This window comes from Thunnus maccoyii, chromosome 3 (assembly GCF_910596095.1).
Source record: "Thunnus maccoyii chromosome 3, fThuMac1.1, whole genome shotgun sequence".
NCBI lineage: Eukaryota > Metazoa > Chordata > Actinopteri > Scombriformes > Scombridae > Thunnus > Thunnus maccoyii.
This window is the reverse complement of record NC_056535.1, coordinates 13,029,432-13,046,578: the sequence shown is the minus strand read 5'-3', so window position 1 is coordinate 13,046,578 and position 17,147 is coordinate 13,029,432. Positions and strand designations below refer to the sequence as shown.

Genomic DNA, 17,147 nt, shown 5'->3' with positions numbered 1-17,147 from the left:
TACCACAGTATAAATAGTATGGTGGTTGACATATTTTCATATATTTTCATATCACACACTGCAATTGTGTGCCATATCTGATATGTCTGTTTTCAGTGATGTCATGTATAATGAGCCCATGAGGGCTGGGCTCCATTAAACATGGATGCATGCATATAAGACAACTTTAAGCTGTTATTACAACAGCAAAACATGCATGGTGATCCTTTTAAGTAACTGTATTCATGGTTTTCCACTTAGTGCATCTTCTAGGCATGAAAATGTTGGTGTAGATAAATGCTCCAGCTGTCGGCAAACAGTTGTTCACACAGGGGGAAAAAGATCCCAATGACTCGTTTACTGTTTGGTCTTTGTGTAGCGGAGAGTCAGGTACCTGTTTGTGTGAAAGGAATTAATTTGGCAGAGTAAATGTTTTACACCTGGCTTTGGCTTGTGTCCTAGTAGGACAGTCTTCTGATGAAATCATGTTTAGTAGTTTTAGTAGGTTTCTGGGTCAGTGTGTGTGTGTGTGTGTGTCATATTTTGTCTGTTTCATTTGTTTATTTATGATTGTTTGTACACACATGTATTTGCGAGACGGTGGATTTGCTTCCCGTCCACCTGATATCAGTAGAAAATGAGGTCACTGCCCATCACAGCCTGACATGCTGAGTCAGGTCACGAATAATACAAAATTAAAGACGCAGGAATTGTATTATCAAATGATCTGTCTTTCCAATATACTAGTAAAGTCCTGTATGTATGCTTGTATTCAGTCAAAATGTTTCATGCACATCTGTCACACAAATACACACATATAAGTGCACTTTAGGTCAGTGGCTCAGATTAGGAAGCACCACAGAACAGGTTGACCGTAAATTAAGACTTATCCAGGACACACATGCACACACAGACTTTGCATTGATGACTCATCCGTCTTGATGAGATGCGTCATTTTTTAGTTCTACAACTTGGTATTCACTGCTCCAATCCCCTTGTTTAACTTGTGTCTTACTCTACATAGTCGTTTCTTTTTACTCAAGGCACATAATGTGTAACAGACATGTATCATGTCATTTCCAGTGAATATCTTTGCTGATGTCTAGTTGTATGTGAGTATTTTTGCCATTGGGACCGAGCTTGTCGGGTATCAGAGGCCTTGATGTTTCCCTTGCCGCTGTCCTTCTGGTCCTTGAAGTGATGCTGATGTGGATGCGATGCCAAGCGACACATCGAGTCTGGAAGACATTGGGGGCTCAAGCTGGAAGCCGTGTGTGAGTGTGTGTGTGCATGCACGTAACTCTCGTGTGAAGAAATGGGAGAGGATAGCCACGCAAGCTTCATGCTAGAGTACACACACACACGGCGTGGCGGACGAGAATAGACTGTGTGCACTGTGGATGTTTGTTGGGGCTGATGGGAGTCCACGTAAAGCTAGTGCACGTGAGGTTCCCTTCCCCCATCATTAGTGATGTCAGACCCAGTACAGTATGTTACCACTAGCAACAAGGATGAGCCCATCCCCCCTCCTGACTGGGTTTGTAGGCTGCATCATCATCATCATCTTCAGAGCAGCTTTAGGATGATCCTCCCATGTGTAAACACACACAAAAGAAACAGGTGCCATTAAGATAAGATTTTAAAACACACGCTCACATACATGTCATCTTCGTCCTCTCTTCCCTGACATCTTCATTCAGCTGTTGTGTCTTGCAGCATTACCTATAATCCTCCTTGGGAGTCAATCTTCCTCCATTTCACTTTAATCCCATAACTCTCTGGTGTACTCAGTCATAGGAAACACGTTAATAACTGAGATAGTGTACACTTCAGGGGCTACTGATGAGGCAAGTGAGGACAAGCAGACATTGACAATGCCAGGCATCCTCTCAAACACACACGTTTGCCTCCACAGAGCCGCTTTTGGTACTTAACCTTGGCAGAACTGACAACCACATATCGACGTACATGCTGGAAAAAAACAGAACTTGCCACAGTATCTTTTTTTTTTTTTACCACAATCATCCTGTTATCTGAAGTCTGTACTGAGGTTTTATCATCAAGGTATCTCCTGCTGGCAGTACTGTATCAAATGTTGTTTGTGCTTCCTTGTCATCAGATGTCAGTGAGTATTTATTGGCAGTGTGGCCTGCCCGACACACGACACACTTGTAATGAGCTTATCCTCTTGATTGAGCAGCTGTTTGACATTGAATGTTCTGGGTGCAAAGTGACTTAATGGAGAACATGATGCTGCTGGATTTGACTCACTGCTTGGGAGCAGAGTGTGTGTGCAGTGTTGTATTTCTAATTGACATGCGGCAAAAGAGCAGAGAGCCAGTTTGATGGATTGTGCTGGATGCCAGAAAATCTTGCAGCAACAATACTTAAGTGCAACAAATTACGCAGACAGCTTACTGAAAAACTCCCATCGCCTCTGTTTTCCAGCTCTCTCACTGTCTTTGAAACAATATAAATCAAGCCTCTTTGGAGACCACACACACGCCTGCTTGCTGAGTCAGTGTCATGTTGTGGTGGAGCAAAGTGCGATCTGTATAAACAGTGTGTTTTCTGGATGAAGACGAGTGGAAGAAAGGCACAAGTCAAGAATTAGCCGTGCATCTCTAAGCATTGTAAAAAAAAGCTTACAAGCAAGCAGAGAGGAATCTTAGGAATGTTGTTCTCTGGAGCAGGTGCTAACGCCGCGGACTGATATCCCAGCTCCCCCGTCACTGTGTTCTTCCCCTCTAAAGCAGAAACAGACTGAACAGGGCAGGCGTTGCTTCTTAAATGTTCTTCCTCCAGGGGCCTGTACTATGAAGCGAGATTAGTACTGTAGGTTAGCCAGCTATCTTTGGGTTTAACTCAGGTTTTCTGGTATCACGAAGCTGGCTCACTTTTAAGTGGGATAAATCACCATGGCAACTTATGCTTAACAGCTAACTCCAGAGCAGGGGATCAGATGAAAACCTGTCAACATCCTGACCACTGACCATAAATGTGGAGATCACTGGAAAAGTCATCATTCATACAGGATCCCGACATGGACAAAGGTCCTGAGTTTACAATGAAGTTAAGAGTAAAAAAGAGCAATATATATTTTTATAGGTCAGTAGAAACATTTCATTGTTCCAGGCTTTCTATTTTCACTCTGGCTCTAACAAGCAGAGAGATTGTTTACGACACTAAACACATAATGATGATTTTAGCTGCATTTTAATTATGCAAAGTTGATTTTATCTCCAGAGTGACAGCTGACAGTGTGGATGATTTTACACTCAGAATAACATGAGACAACTGTGTGATGATAATTAGAAATAAAAGTGAAAGATTGTCTTTTACTAGAAAAATAATCCACACACTGTTAATTGGCTCCCATGATTATAAATGCAACATTTGGGTCAGATCGACCTCATCAGTCATTAACTACATTTCCTCTCTTTGCTTCGGCAGCAGAAACAGTCTGTCATTATGTGACATATTCAAAATGGTTTCTTCATCATCCAACTAAGTAGCAAACAGTACTCACTCTATACTTAAGTCATAATAATTCCTACATGTATTTTAAGCCTTAGCCTACTTTTAATATAAGGAATGATTTCTAGTGTTTCTACATTTTCTTATTCTGTTGTATGATTACAGGCTCATTTACATTTCAATTTTTTGAATATGACTTTTTGCTGTTCCTAAAACTGAAGTTTTCCGCAGGTACTTGGTATCATATGAAGTACTTCATTCATAATCAACAACTCTGCCTCTTTCACATGAATGCTTTCATAGTTGGCTAGGAAAACCCAGAGTTGACTGAGCTAGTTGGTAGCCAGCTTCATAGTACTGGTTATCCCGGCAAACGTTAATGTCAGTGTTAGGCTCAGTGAAGCCAGCTCACCCAAAGAGAGCCAGACTATGTTGAACGTGCTTCGTAGTGCAGGCCCCCAGGTCTGCGAAGCATCTCTCCTGTGATGTATATCAGCTGTCAGGGTGTTTTAGAGTGTAAAAAAAGTTGAAGATGAGGGCAGGGTTGTGATTTTATGGTGAGATCATCACCTCCCAGGGTTCTGCTGTTACGGTCAACATGTTCCAGCACGTGCAGGGTGTGACGTTGAGACTTCCAAATAAGCTCCAGCTGACATTGTTTCTGGGTAATTCTATGTAATTTTCACACTTTTCTTTTAAGTACTTACTTTCGAGTCTAGTGAGCTATTTTGTTCTGTACGTATCAGAGGAATAAGAAATTCATTTTGATGTACCCGTAGTATGACCCCAAGTGCAACCTTTGTGGCCTACATACAGTAAAGGAGTTGCCATAACAACTGGCCCCATAAATGTGCATGTGTGTGAGTGTGCTTGCACACTAATGGAAGAAGACCCTCTAGGGGGAGGATGGTAAAGGCTTCTCGCCCACCCAAACCACCTGACACACACACACACACACACCCTGCTGTGGGCTGTCATGTCCCATTATCTTCATATTTAGTCTACTGTAGATTAAAATGAAAAATAAAATGACACCTAATTCAGGAGTGCTTTATTGCATTTTGATTATTGTTGAGTTGCTGGCACCTAATCTGAAACCTTCTGTGTTGCTGCTGCTCTTTTTTACCTTATGGATACTTAAGCGGCGGTCTGTGTCTCTGCATGATGTCATTCATTGATTTTGCAGCTCAGCTGTGGCCACTAATCTTCCAGAGTGATGCCTTTGTCAATCTGGTCATCAGGATTAATGATCAAGTCTGTGAGACTGTGATGTGTGGTGACTGATTGCAGCTTAATTTGCAGTAGGGATAAAATACTATAAATGTTTAGATGTTGTGGCTCCTGCTTGAGTACACAAAATGGCAAAAAGTAGGCTACAGTATTCATGCGGCTTTACGCCATCTGTTTGATCTCTTTACTTTCTTCTTTTAGTCACGCTTTCATGTCTCATTTCCATTTTATTCCCTTTGTGTCACTTTCTTTCTTTTTAAGTTGTCACAGACATCCATTGGAACTTAAATGATAAAATATCTGGTTATTTACTTATTAGTCATTGTGACATTGTGGTTTACCACTAATCCATGAATTCCTTCCGAACAAGAGTTTGAATCTTGTTCTTACTGTGACTTTAATGGTTTTCAGCTCCATGTGTGGTTCCTCTTCTCAGAAATTGCAGTCTTGCTGGTTTTTGCAGTCTGGCGTTACTCTGACTAAACTGCGTTTGTTCTCTCTTCAGGGCTGGCATTGACGATGTGGAGACAGACGTGGTGGAGATCGAGGCGAAGCTCGACAAGGTACGAACCAAGACCATGAACACTAAAAGAGGGACATTCTGGATTTGACTGACACTGTTTGAATGAAAAATGCCACCGCATGTCAGATGTTGAGCACTTTCTTTTGACTATAATACTGTGAAACTGTGCAGAGATGTCTGTCTGCCTGTTTCTCTCTATGTTATTGTCTTTCTCTTTCCATCTTTGTATCAGTCCGTCTTTCTCTCATCCTCTGTTATCTAAATGTCAAGGCTATTGAAAGCAGGAAAACAGTGCAGGCATGACTTATTATATCCAATAGGTTTATGTGTTGCCAAATAAAACACACACACACGGACACACATGGGTGCTGGTGCACGTTGAGGCTGAGCAAACACTGATTAATGTCACAGAGGCAGCTTTATATTCTGTAGTATGGAAGCATCACTCACAGCAGCCCTCTGTTATCTGAACATTTGGTGTCTTGGTTTGACCTGCTTAACCAAAGAAAATGTGTCATGCAATACAAACACTGTTTACTGTTAATCGTTAGTGTTTTAGTGGAATTAAGCAGTTAAGGCTCATTTACCCCTTTAACACCCACCCACTGTAGACACCGTATTTTTCAGGTCTCAGTTACTCTGCAGTGCCTTATACCTGTATGATTTTTATGGTAGGGCATTATTTTTTTAAATGACTACAATTACCAAAAAGAAAAGTCTTATTATTATTATTCACTTTTCATAGTACTGGCAGCCTTTTAAAGTTTTACATAATACTAGCAGAATAATAGGTGGTAAAAGGTTAAAGAAATAATGTAGATTAGCTGCACTCACCTTAAAAAAATCATCATCATGAATTTTAGTTACACTGGTTAAAAGCACGCTGGACAATGGGAATAAATCGGTGAATCATTGTAACACGTTAATGCTCCAAGTATGGAGGACGAGCAGGAATGGACGGCTAATTGTCTCCAAGGAGTCTATGAGCTCAGACAATACCTCTTTAGATAAACTAATAGACTTTTAGGCCAGAGAGCATTCACAGGATGAGATCATGTTAACGTAGCTAAGTGATGACCACACCTGCTTTCTACTTCGATCTCCAGCTCACTCAGTTTGTTTTTTCCAGAATCGCCCTTTTTTATGTTTTTCATTCGCTGTGGTTCAAACACTTTGTTTCTTGACATCAACAATAGATCAAGAGAGGTCACTCACAAGTGTAGGGTCCATCTTGTGCAGCCTGTGGATAATAAAAACAGATTCAGGTCCTTTAAGCTGCACAACTGTGTCTGTTAAAGTGATGAAGTGGTTATTTAGATGACTGTGACATTTATTTGAGGTTGCAGTTAATCTCAGGTTCATCAACGGGTCGACATGGTTACTGCCTGCCCTCCACTCTTAAATTAGCAAGCCAACAGGCATCTCAAACGAATGTGTATGCCCCCATCCCATAACACACACACACACACACAATCACACACATCCACAGATTACTTCTGCCCCCAATAGGTCAGGACCCTCCATTGAACTTTGAGCTCTGTTTGAGCACCATTGAAACATGACCAGGGTTGGGGGGGTTAGAGGTTTCCATCAGGGTGATTTGTTCTTTTCAGCAGGGGTCCTCACGCTGCTCTCTTAGGATGCTCTGAAGCTGCCTGAGGGACATTCTGACAACATTGAAAGCTCTTAATAGAGAATGTGTATGAGATTGATGACAGCAGATCTCTACCTGCAGTGATGTTGACTGCTCTGGCCAGTGTGAAAAATGCTGTTCATTGTAATGGTTTCCGTCCCTGCTTGCCAGATTTTGCAGCTTACTAGTATACTGGAGTGAACAATGGTGTAGGGTTACTTGGTGTTATTTGATTTTATTGCTGAGTGTAGTTTTTCACGTTAAGCCAGACCGTTGCCAAATTTTTAAATGCCCATCATACACCTCATTGACTAGCAGAAGCTCTACAAGAAACTGTAATTGTTTTAGTCAGTTAACGTGGTGAGGTCTGTCATGTGGCACCAGATGTGGCATTTTGACACCAAGTGGACCCCTGTGGTTCTTCTGGCCCATTTGTCAATAAATCCTGACACATGTACTGTGCCTGTAATACTCAGACCCAGCGGGGCTCAGTCCAGCACGTGATGAGATCAGATTCCCCATATCAGCCAATTTGTTGACAGATATTTTGTCAGAGCAGCCTGGGAAGCTTTTGTGTGGATTCATAACAGTGTCAGTCATGTACATGTGAATATATACAGCATAGTACACATCAGCTAACAGCACATTGTATACACATTTTACAGTTTGTGCATTTTGAGTCTAAAGCTCATTTCAGCAATGCCTATTTACTTTTCAGTTATTTTTTAGTCAGGCTGTGCAGTTATTGGTCCTCACCCACTAGTTTCTCATCTCTGGCTTGTGCAGAGTAAAGGACTTACTGTCAACCACCCAGTAAACCACATAGCGACAACCTTGGGAACCCCTGTACCAAATGAGATAATTAAAGGTTTAGTGCACTCTCTCTTCTGCGTACCCCCCCACTGACACGCCAACACGCACACACATGCTGTGAACTCTGACTCTGCCCCGCACACAGCTGCATCAGTACAGTGGTAATGACAGTGTACCGCTCTATAGCTTATCATATTACCCATAAAGTGGGAAAGTGTAATGGTTGCCAGTTCATGTGGTTTTTAATAGAGTGCATACCATCGCTGTGAACTGTCTGCACCTGGTAATATTCATGTTTACAATTAGGTTTTAGCTTTTGTCGGCTGTGTCCGATATCAAGTAGTGCAACCAGTACATCTCTGCCATTTTATTTGACTGCCTGAATTCTCAGTGTGAAATATACGCACTATACAGCAGCGGTTCCCAAATCGCTTTTTAAATCCTGGCATCCCCATTCCCATCCCCACCACAACACAAACACACATGCAACTTTTTCAGCTGTAAATGACGCCATTAATATCTGTTAAAACAATTTATAAAACAAATAACATTCATGTGAAAGTGTGAAGTGACATACATGATCTTTCATCAGTTTTAAGTAAATTAATATTGGCCTATTCTCAGTCAGTTTTAGGCTATGCTGCTCTGCAGATTTACAGATGATATTGATCTTGAAATAATTTATGAATAAACATTAAATTTGCAAAATGGCTGAATGTATGTCTTTAGTTTTGTTGTTTTTTTGTTTAACGTGCACAGTCTGAGAAACACACACATTACTTCACACATTGATTTTCTTTTTCATGTAGCTCTCTAGTTGCTTTCAGTGTTGCAGTAATGGTTCTAGCATATTTAACAGGCTTTTAAAAGGATAAGGCTGGTGATTTTCTATATTTTTGTTATTGTCAACTAATTTCAGCTGCAGAGCCAAGCCACTGCACTGCACTGTACTGTACTGAAGTTCTGAAAATTTACAATGAAGCACAAAGTCAAGAGGTTGTGATATGTAATAGAACAAGCTAGCAAAGCTCTGTAAATGGAACTGCGCTCCCACACATGCGCAGTGACGTCTGTCGTAAAAGGAACTTCTCTCCTGAGACTTAGAACATGATCGCTGTTATTAGTCTTTGAAGCCATTTCTGAACAAACTACCATAACCATTGCCTTCAGGGCAAAGGAACATCTCACCCAGTGCAGCGGTGTGGCTCATTTACATGTTTGTAATAGTTTTTGGACAACAACAAAGGTCTACAGCACAGAGGAATACTATATATCAGGCTTTGGATACACACACAATACTTGTAAGTAGGGTGAGTTCATTGATGGTTTGGCTCTGCACATTAGATTTGTTGACAATAAGAAAAATATAGGAAATCGCCAGCCTTATCTTTTAACATAGTGATTTCAATGTTTATTGCTTGTTTGTTCTATTTTGACAAGTCTGAATAGAATTTGTTAATGTAAATTTTCACCTCCTCTTGTTATGAAATGTACTGTGGAGAAAAAAAAATGAAAATTAACAAATCTCATGCTCTGTCCTAAGGCACTCTCTTTGAAAACTACTGTTACAGTACAGTGCCCTCAAAAAATCTCACAATGGAAAAAAAAGCTTAATGTGTACACTATTTTTTACTAAAAAATCCCACAGTGCAATGCTTTGCCTTTGAGAGATGAGTAAATTACAGTTATATGACCCTGTAGTTGTCAGTGATGACCTGAAAATGAGGATTTATGAGTATTTAAGTGTGTGAAATCTCAATTTACTTCTCACTATCAAGTAAAATATTAAGTGTGTATTATATGGGGAGCTGTAAGTGAATGAAGGGACTGATTTCAGACACAGCTATAGTCCTGAGTTCAATCTGCATGTCAAGAGTCTATATAATCTACATAGACCCCTGATCATCTTATTCAATTACATTTCTAAATTAGCAGCTTCAGTAATGCCTGCACTGGTCTTGATACAGACATGAGGATTATTCTAAATTTGAGTGTCCTCTTAGATTCTGTGTGAGCTTTGTTTGATTTACATAATCACTGTTACTATTAATATCCCTGCGTCGCATTGTCTAAAGCATGTGACTCTTTAAATAGACAGTGCTCTTGTTGGGTGTTTAAAGTGATGATTTTTATGTTGCTCCCTCTAGCTGGTGAAGCTGTGCAGTGGGATGATCGAGGCGGGCAGGGCCTACGTCAGCGCCAACAAGCTCTTTGTGAACGGCATCAAGGACCTGTCCCAGCAGTGCAAGAAGGAGGAGATGATATCGGTGAGTAGGAGCAGCGATATCTTAAACACTGAGCTCAGCTCTGCTCGATCCTCGCCAAGGAACGTTGGAGACAGAAACATACAAACACCACACGGAGGGTCAGCTCCAAAATGACTGCTCATCTATCTCAAGCCTCTACTAGGACATTCCAGCGATTCCCCACATGAATCATAATCGTAGAGCAGTATAAACAGTATTGTCCAGACGTAGAGTCGTCCAGCTGTTGTAAGCATGAAAGATGTGACCACATGCAGACAGGAGATGTTTACGCTGAGAGTTTACATGGCTGGAAGCACAGAGAGATCGGAAACTTGCTTTATGGTTTTCTTTTAGGAAAACATTTGGACTACATTTCCTGTCAGTACTGGTGTCGCCTTGGTAGCTTTAGGGTGAAGTAATGGAGACATAACTACTAAATCTGAAATTTGTTTCATACCATGTATAGATTCAGAAGATCTTTCGTGAACAGTGCAGTATATATACTGAGACTTTTAGGGATTTAGTATTATTTATGTGAAAAAAAAAGTTTATGTTGGAGACTTGTTTACTTACGCAGTATGTGTTTGTGTGTGTGTGTCCATGTTGTCACACTACACTGCAGGAATGCCTTGAAAAGTGCGGAGAAAGCCTCCAGGAGATCGTCAACTACCACATGGTAAGACAGTTTTACACACACACACACACACACACACACACACACACACACATACACACATACACACTTGTTTTAGCCACAGGCGAAAGGTCAAGGTAGAATGGTGTTCGGACACGCCCAGGTCTTCTTGGCATGTTAACGTCTTTCAGACATCCAGTGCCTCCTGGGCCCAGTATTACACAACACACACACACACACACACACACACACACACACACACACACACACACACACACACATGCACACACAATTTAACTATGACCTCACTCTGTGACGGTGAATCTGTCCACACAGGCTAGAGCACATGTGTGTGTCTGATTCAAACCACATGCTTCACCATATGTGTACAAATGCACAAACTTTCAGTCACATACAAAACACACACACCCATACATACATACACACTCAGGTTTTTATTAATACAACTCTGGAGCAATTTCTCCTCATGACTAAGTGTGATTAAGAAATGTCTCTCTCTGGAAATCTGCTGAGACGCTGGTACAGTTTTGAGAAGCCCAAAGGCAGTTCTGTATCTAAAGAGATATTATGATATTTTAAATACACAGAAGTCATTAACTTTTACAGTTACATGCATGAGTCTCTTTCACAACACTGTATTACGATTATGATTGCCCTATGTGAAATGAGGTGTTTGCATGCGTGTGTGTGCTGGAAAGGAGCAACGGAAGTGATATAGAGGCAGCTGCAGAACACAACAGTCAAGAAGCTAGTCTTTTTTAAAGTCATCACACATCAACTCCACAATGTTGATGGACCAATTGGACATTCCTCAACCTTTAGATAATTTTAGTGAAGTGACATTGTTGGTAATACAGCATGTTGCATTCCGAATGTTTGTTTGTTTGACATGGGGATTAAGAAAACTGATATCTCTTACATTTTTATCAGAGAGATAGCCAGGAAAATTGGGATATTTCAAATTATACTGCCAGCTTCCAACTCTTTCTGCTGGACTGTGACTTGTGCTGGTGTTGTCCTGCAGACTAGTGTGCTGTAGCTATTGTAGCACATATCAGCAACTCTTATCTTCCCCTTTTCACCTCTATATTTTGCTTTCACCTTATCAGAGACTCTTATCTTCCTCTTTTTGCATTTACATTTCCACTACCCCACCTCTTTTATTCTGATTTGCCACCTTTTTGTCAAACTAACCACTGCCTTGGATGGGGGACTATCTGTTGTGTGATTCCTCCCAAACTAAATTCAGTTTTCTTTATTTTGCGAGGGGAGGGTATAAACATTTAAACAAATATACTTTACTATACAGCATAAATGAAGTCCAGTAGTTGAAGGGCATTCACACATTGTTTGCCAAGTAAAGACTGTTGGACCAGCAAGACACAAGCACATTGACCACAATATCAAAAATAATGTAGATCCTGTATATTTTTCATTCATGCCCCCTCCCTCCCCTGAATCTGTTTCATTCCACCAGGGTCAAGCCTGTTTAACCCCGAGCTTTTCAAATCAAATCAAAGTGCTGAACACTAGATGGGATCCATCAGCTGCAATATCCAATCTTCTCCACATTCTTTTTCTGTTTTCCGTTGTTAGCTTTCAGCCTCATCATATACAGTAGACCATTACCTTAAAACAATCCGGACAGTACAGCTTTTTCCGTTTATTTTATTTTTTATTTTTTGGCCTCTCCATCTTTCCTCCCTGTCCCCTCTTCTCCGGCTACTCCCTTCATTTACCCTTCACCACAGGCGTCCCGCTCGTCCACTCTAACACCCAGGAATTACACTAATAGCTTGTCTGGCAGACCGTATGAATGGAGGAATGGCGGGAGGAGAGGGAGAGACATGGTGAAAGGAAATCTGTCTTTGTTCGACCACCCACTGGTGCCCAATTCTGCACGTTCTCAGCTCTCCTCAGACACAAAAGGAAGCATTCAAACGGGAAAAACTATCGGCTGCTGCATAGCATGATAAGCAGATGTGTTTACTTTCAAACATACAAATCCCACCCCAAATCTTCACAGATTAGAATCCTATCATAGAGGATTTCAACAGATTTTTGTGAGATTGCAACATAATGCAACTTTCTCTGCTGTAGTGGAACCTGCAGAAAGCTAATTTGCTGATTTGCTTCACAGCACTTATTACGCATGCAGGAGAGATGAATGATGGGATGTCTGTGATAATGAACACTGAGGATCTTCGAATGTGAGATCTTTGGGGATGAGTGTAGACGTACTGCAGGTTAGGTTGCGTCATGCCCAGCAGGGCACCGTAATCCAGAACAGGTTTGGGTGGAATATTTGGATTAGTCTTTCTAACAGAGCTGATTTAGATCTTTTTCTGGGAATTAATTCTGTGTCATGGAACTGGCAGATAAGTCACACAACCATGGAAAGTACCAAACTTTGCACAGCAAAACTTGTCAACAGTCCCATGACACATTGGGTAGAATTACAGTTAATATAACAAACAAGTAAGCTAAAAAATGATGGTGAAAGAGTTGATCCATGATGCATTGCTGTTTGCCATCTCTCAGAACTGTGGAAACATCCCTTCTCAGTGAAGAGATGTGTATTATTAAATCACTTCCAGATAAATAAAAAGAGATATTTTTGTTACATGTTGACATGAGTAGCCTAAAACAGAAAAGTTCATCTTTATCGCTACAAGCAGAGAGTTGCATAAGTTGTGAAAGGTTGAATTTGAACAATATTTTAACTTTTGCCTCTGTATATTAAAGAGACACTGTAGATTTTAAACATGAAGTTTAGGTTACTCATCATGAGGAGTACTATTAGTACTACTGAGTACTACTCAGCCTGTGAAAACAGTTGTGTAATTAAGTCTTCTGTGGTGCTTGAGGGAACTTTCCAAAGTTTGAAAAAATAACCCTGATGATGTCATCAGGGGCCTAATTGAGTTACATCTTGGAAGTTGAGTTGCATTTATGGAAGTGCAATACTAAATCACTGGAGTTCTCCTTTAAAAACATATTGCATTACAATGTCTTAAAATAAATAGGAGAAAGTGGCTGCAGGTGCACTCACATCTATAAAGGAGTAGCCCAGCACACTGTGGCAGCCTTTTGGAAAGATATTTTAAAGCTCTACAGTCACAGGGGAGTAGCAGATGATTTATATTCCCACAATCAGAGTCCGTATTTGTGAACTGCTAAAGCAAGAAATGCAGAACCAGACTGTGATGTCTTCAGGCTCCCCAGGGACATGGACAGAGGCTTACACACTCGCAAACACGTACACACACATACATTGCTCAACGCTGTAATCCTCAATGTGTATGTTTAGTAACAAAGGATTGCTATAGAAATCTTAATCCACAGGCTACAAACAGTGATTGTTGTATACATTGTATGTGTGTGTTTGAGGTTATCAGAATCTAATCCAAGGGCATGGCTGTGTGTGCATGTGTGTGTGTGTGTGTGTGTTTATCTTTTCATATATGTTTTGGCTGTGCATTGAGGTATACGCCGAGGCATCCATGTTGTCCATGCACATGAAGAATCAGCAGATACAAATTGTCTGTTCACCAGCAGTCGTTCTGTGTTCATCACATTAGGAAGTGTGGAGCACAAATGTGGAAATGAAAGAAAATTTCTTGTGAAGATGGAGAGAGGGTTTGTTTTCCAATAGGCCAGGCACAAGAAAGAGAGGGAAAGAAGTAGAGAAGAAGGAAGAGACGTGAAGGACAGGAGGATGAGAGGAGAGGAAGGAGGAGGAGGAAGAGGAGGAGTGACAGACCCATAGTTAACAGGAAGAGAAATCTGTGAACTTGTAAGGCTAAAAGTCTGTTTAGGCAGCAGCTGAGTGCCTGCATGTGTGTGTGTGTGTGTGTGTGTGTGTGTGTGTGTGCATTTTTGTTACCTCTTAGGATCCTTTTCCGGTATAAACACTGACCTTGTCGGGACCAGTAGTCCTCATGGGGACTAAAGCCTGGTCATAATGGGGTTAGGGGTAAGGTGTGAATTTAGGTTAGATAAAGGTTATAGTTTGGCATGAATTGGTTATGGTTAAGGTTGTGTGTGTGTGTGTGTGTGTGTGTGTGTGTGTGTGTGTGTGTGTGTGTGTGTGTGTGTGTGTGTGTGTGTGTGTGTGTGTGTGTGTGTGTGTGTGTGTGGCATCATCTGTCACACTAATAATGTGGAAGAGTTTATATTGCCATCTTGTGGTGAGAAGTAGCAACTACAGATTTGAACTGTTTTTATAGTTCTTTTGAGTGCCCTTCAAAAACACAATATTTAATTGTACATATTTAATTTATCTTTATTTATCCAGACATGACAGTTTCATGTTTCCATCTCTCTTTCCTTCTCTGCCCACAGATTTTGTTTGACCAGGCTCAGAGGTCGATCAAGCAGCAGCTTCACACCTTCATTAAAGAGTAAGTATAGTTATTACACTTCATTAAGGAGCTTCATCCAGCTGCTAAAAAGAAAGAGTTTGTACATCTGGGTAAAGAATGGTGCAGTGATAAAGATGGACATCCTAGGCACACCAAGTATTTTTAGGACTAGTGACTGTGTGTCCCTCTACAGACAGGTGACCTGTAAACCTTGAGCATGATATTAAACCACTCTATCAAGCCCAAGATATAAATGTCTTAAATGTAAATGTCAGTTGCAATAATCAATTGTATATAGATGGCTGATTGGTAAGCTGGACATTTAATTACCTTTGTGATTTCTTATTAATTCTGCAAAGAAAGTATCCTACTTGGTTTGTCAAAAATGCATTTTGTGCAACCAAATGCAACGCATGCCTTGGAACCATAAAAAACAGTAAAAAAAAAAAAAAAATGAAGTCAGATATATCCTGACTTTTAAGGATTCACAGATTCAATGGTTTTTATTCGTCTCATGCACACCATAAGGTTTACAGTATTTGAGTTTATGATTTCCCTTCCTCCACCAGGGATGTGCGCAAGTTCAAGGACACCAAGAAGCAGTTTGACCGGGTGCGTGAGGACATGGAGCTGGCTCAGGTGAAGAACGCCCAGGCACCCAGGAACAAAGTCCATGAGGCTGAGGAGGCCACACAGGCCCTCATCCTCAGCCGCAAGGCCTTTAGGCACCTGGCCCTGGACTACGTACTACAGGTGAATCACACACACACACTCAACCTCCAGATTATATTACCTGTGTTGTCCAGTAGGTGGCGCTGATACTCAACAGCTGAGCAGCAACAACTGCTGTGCCCAAATTTTTAAAAAACTCCAAAAGGAAAGACAGCATTTGATGCTGTTATTTTAATGATTAAATCATATAAAAACACTCCCATTGATCCCAAAGAGAATCTACATTTAAGTTTTCCTCTTTGTTTTTGGCAGATTAATGTGCTTCAGGCCAAGAAGAAGTTTGAAATCCTGGATGCAGTGAGTAACCCAGATTTATCTCCATTAATTAATTTCACATTGACATCTGACCATAGTCATATATGTTCGGTATATGTGTGAAAAATATGTATATGTGGAGCCCCTGCGGTTTGTGTTTTGGAGTAGGGTTAAAAATAATTTCTCCTGCAGATGCTGTCCTTCATGCGTGCCCAGTACACTCTTTTCCAACAAGGCTTCAACATCTTGGATGAGATTGACCCCTATATGAAAAAATTAGCTGCACAGGTAAGCAAAACAAGCAAACACACACACACAAAAAAGAACAGACGTGGACACACACTGCACTACAACTACTATCAATACAGTTACAGCAGCCCTGTATGGCAAATAGCTCTTATGACAAATAATACACACATTGGAATAATTAAACTATTGTGTATTCAGCTGGCACTCCATTACCAGATGTTATTTGATTTTTTTCCCATCAATATATTTTGCAAGAGAAACTATTTGTTACGTAATTTCTTACTTGATATTGTTGTATACTGCTATAATAGATTGTGGCAACATCTTTATTTGTTATAGAAAAATATAGCACCAAACCAAATATTCCCTATTTCCTTGATTCTTTACTATATTTCTCTTGAACCTGAAGTGTTAAATCAAATTTAGCCTCTTGAATTGTGAGGTGTGGCAAGATGTTCTAATTCCAAAGAACTTATGCCATTTTCTATCATATTAAGACATTTAGACAGTTAGAGAACACATTCAGTAAAACAATTACACTATGTTTGCTGACCACAATAAAACAGGCAGAGTTGATAAAACTGTTTAATCGCACACATTAAGGTTAAGTTAGAATTTCAGGATGTGCACCTGTGTGCAAGCACATGTGTGTGCGTTTTTCTGTTTCCAAGTGTCTTTAAATTCGCCGGTCTCCCTGGTTTTCTTCTGCTCTGTGCAGCTGGATCAGCTGGTCATCGACTCGGCCATGGAGAAGAGGGAGTTGGAGCACAAACATGCCCTCATCCAGCAGAGAGTGAGACAATGACACAACTCTCATCTTATCTCATCTTAACACCCCGTTTCGTCTTGTCTTGTCTTAATACCTTGTCTCTTTCCTCTCCTCTCACCTACGTGCAGCAGTTATAAAATGCCAACACCTCCCTGGTTACACAAATTCATGCCACAAAATGAGTTCAAAGTACTCCTCCACTTTTTATATGAAAGCAAAGGC

At 40.7% G+C, this 17,147-nt stretch overlaps 1 protein-coding gene across 7 annotated transcripts in view; it reads left to right on the top strand.

Moving 5' to 3' along the window:
• The window catches only part of LOC121894527 (arf-GAP with coiled-coil, ANK repeat and PH domain-containing protein 3-like), a 62,373-nt gene that overhangs the window by 23,485 nt on the left and 21,741 nt on the right, over positions 1–17,147 (top strand). For all 7 annotated transcript variants that reach the window (XM_042407181.1, XM_042407177.1, XM_042407180.1 and 4 more), the window contains exons 2-9: positions 5,192–5,249; positions 9,803–9,922; positions 10,524–10,577; positions 14,901–14,959; positions 15,490–15,673; positions 15,905–15,949; positions 16,100–16,195; positions 16,875–16,949. In XM_042407181.1, coding sequence (XP_042263115.1) covers positions 5,192–5,249; positions 9,803–9,922; positions 10,524–10,577; positions 14,901–14,959; positions 15,490–15,673; positions 15,905–15,949; positions 16,100–16,195; positions 16,875–16,949 — 691 coding nt within the window. The remainder of the gene's footprint in view (positions 1–5,191; positions 5,250–9,802; positions 9,923–10,523; positions 10,578–14,900; positions 14,960–15,489; positions 15,674–15,904; positions 15,950–16,099; positions 16,196–16,874; positions 16,950–17,147) is intronic.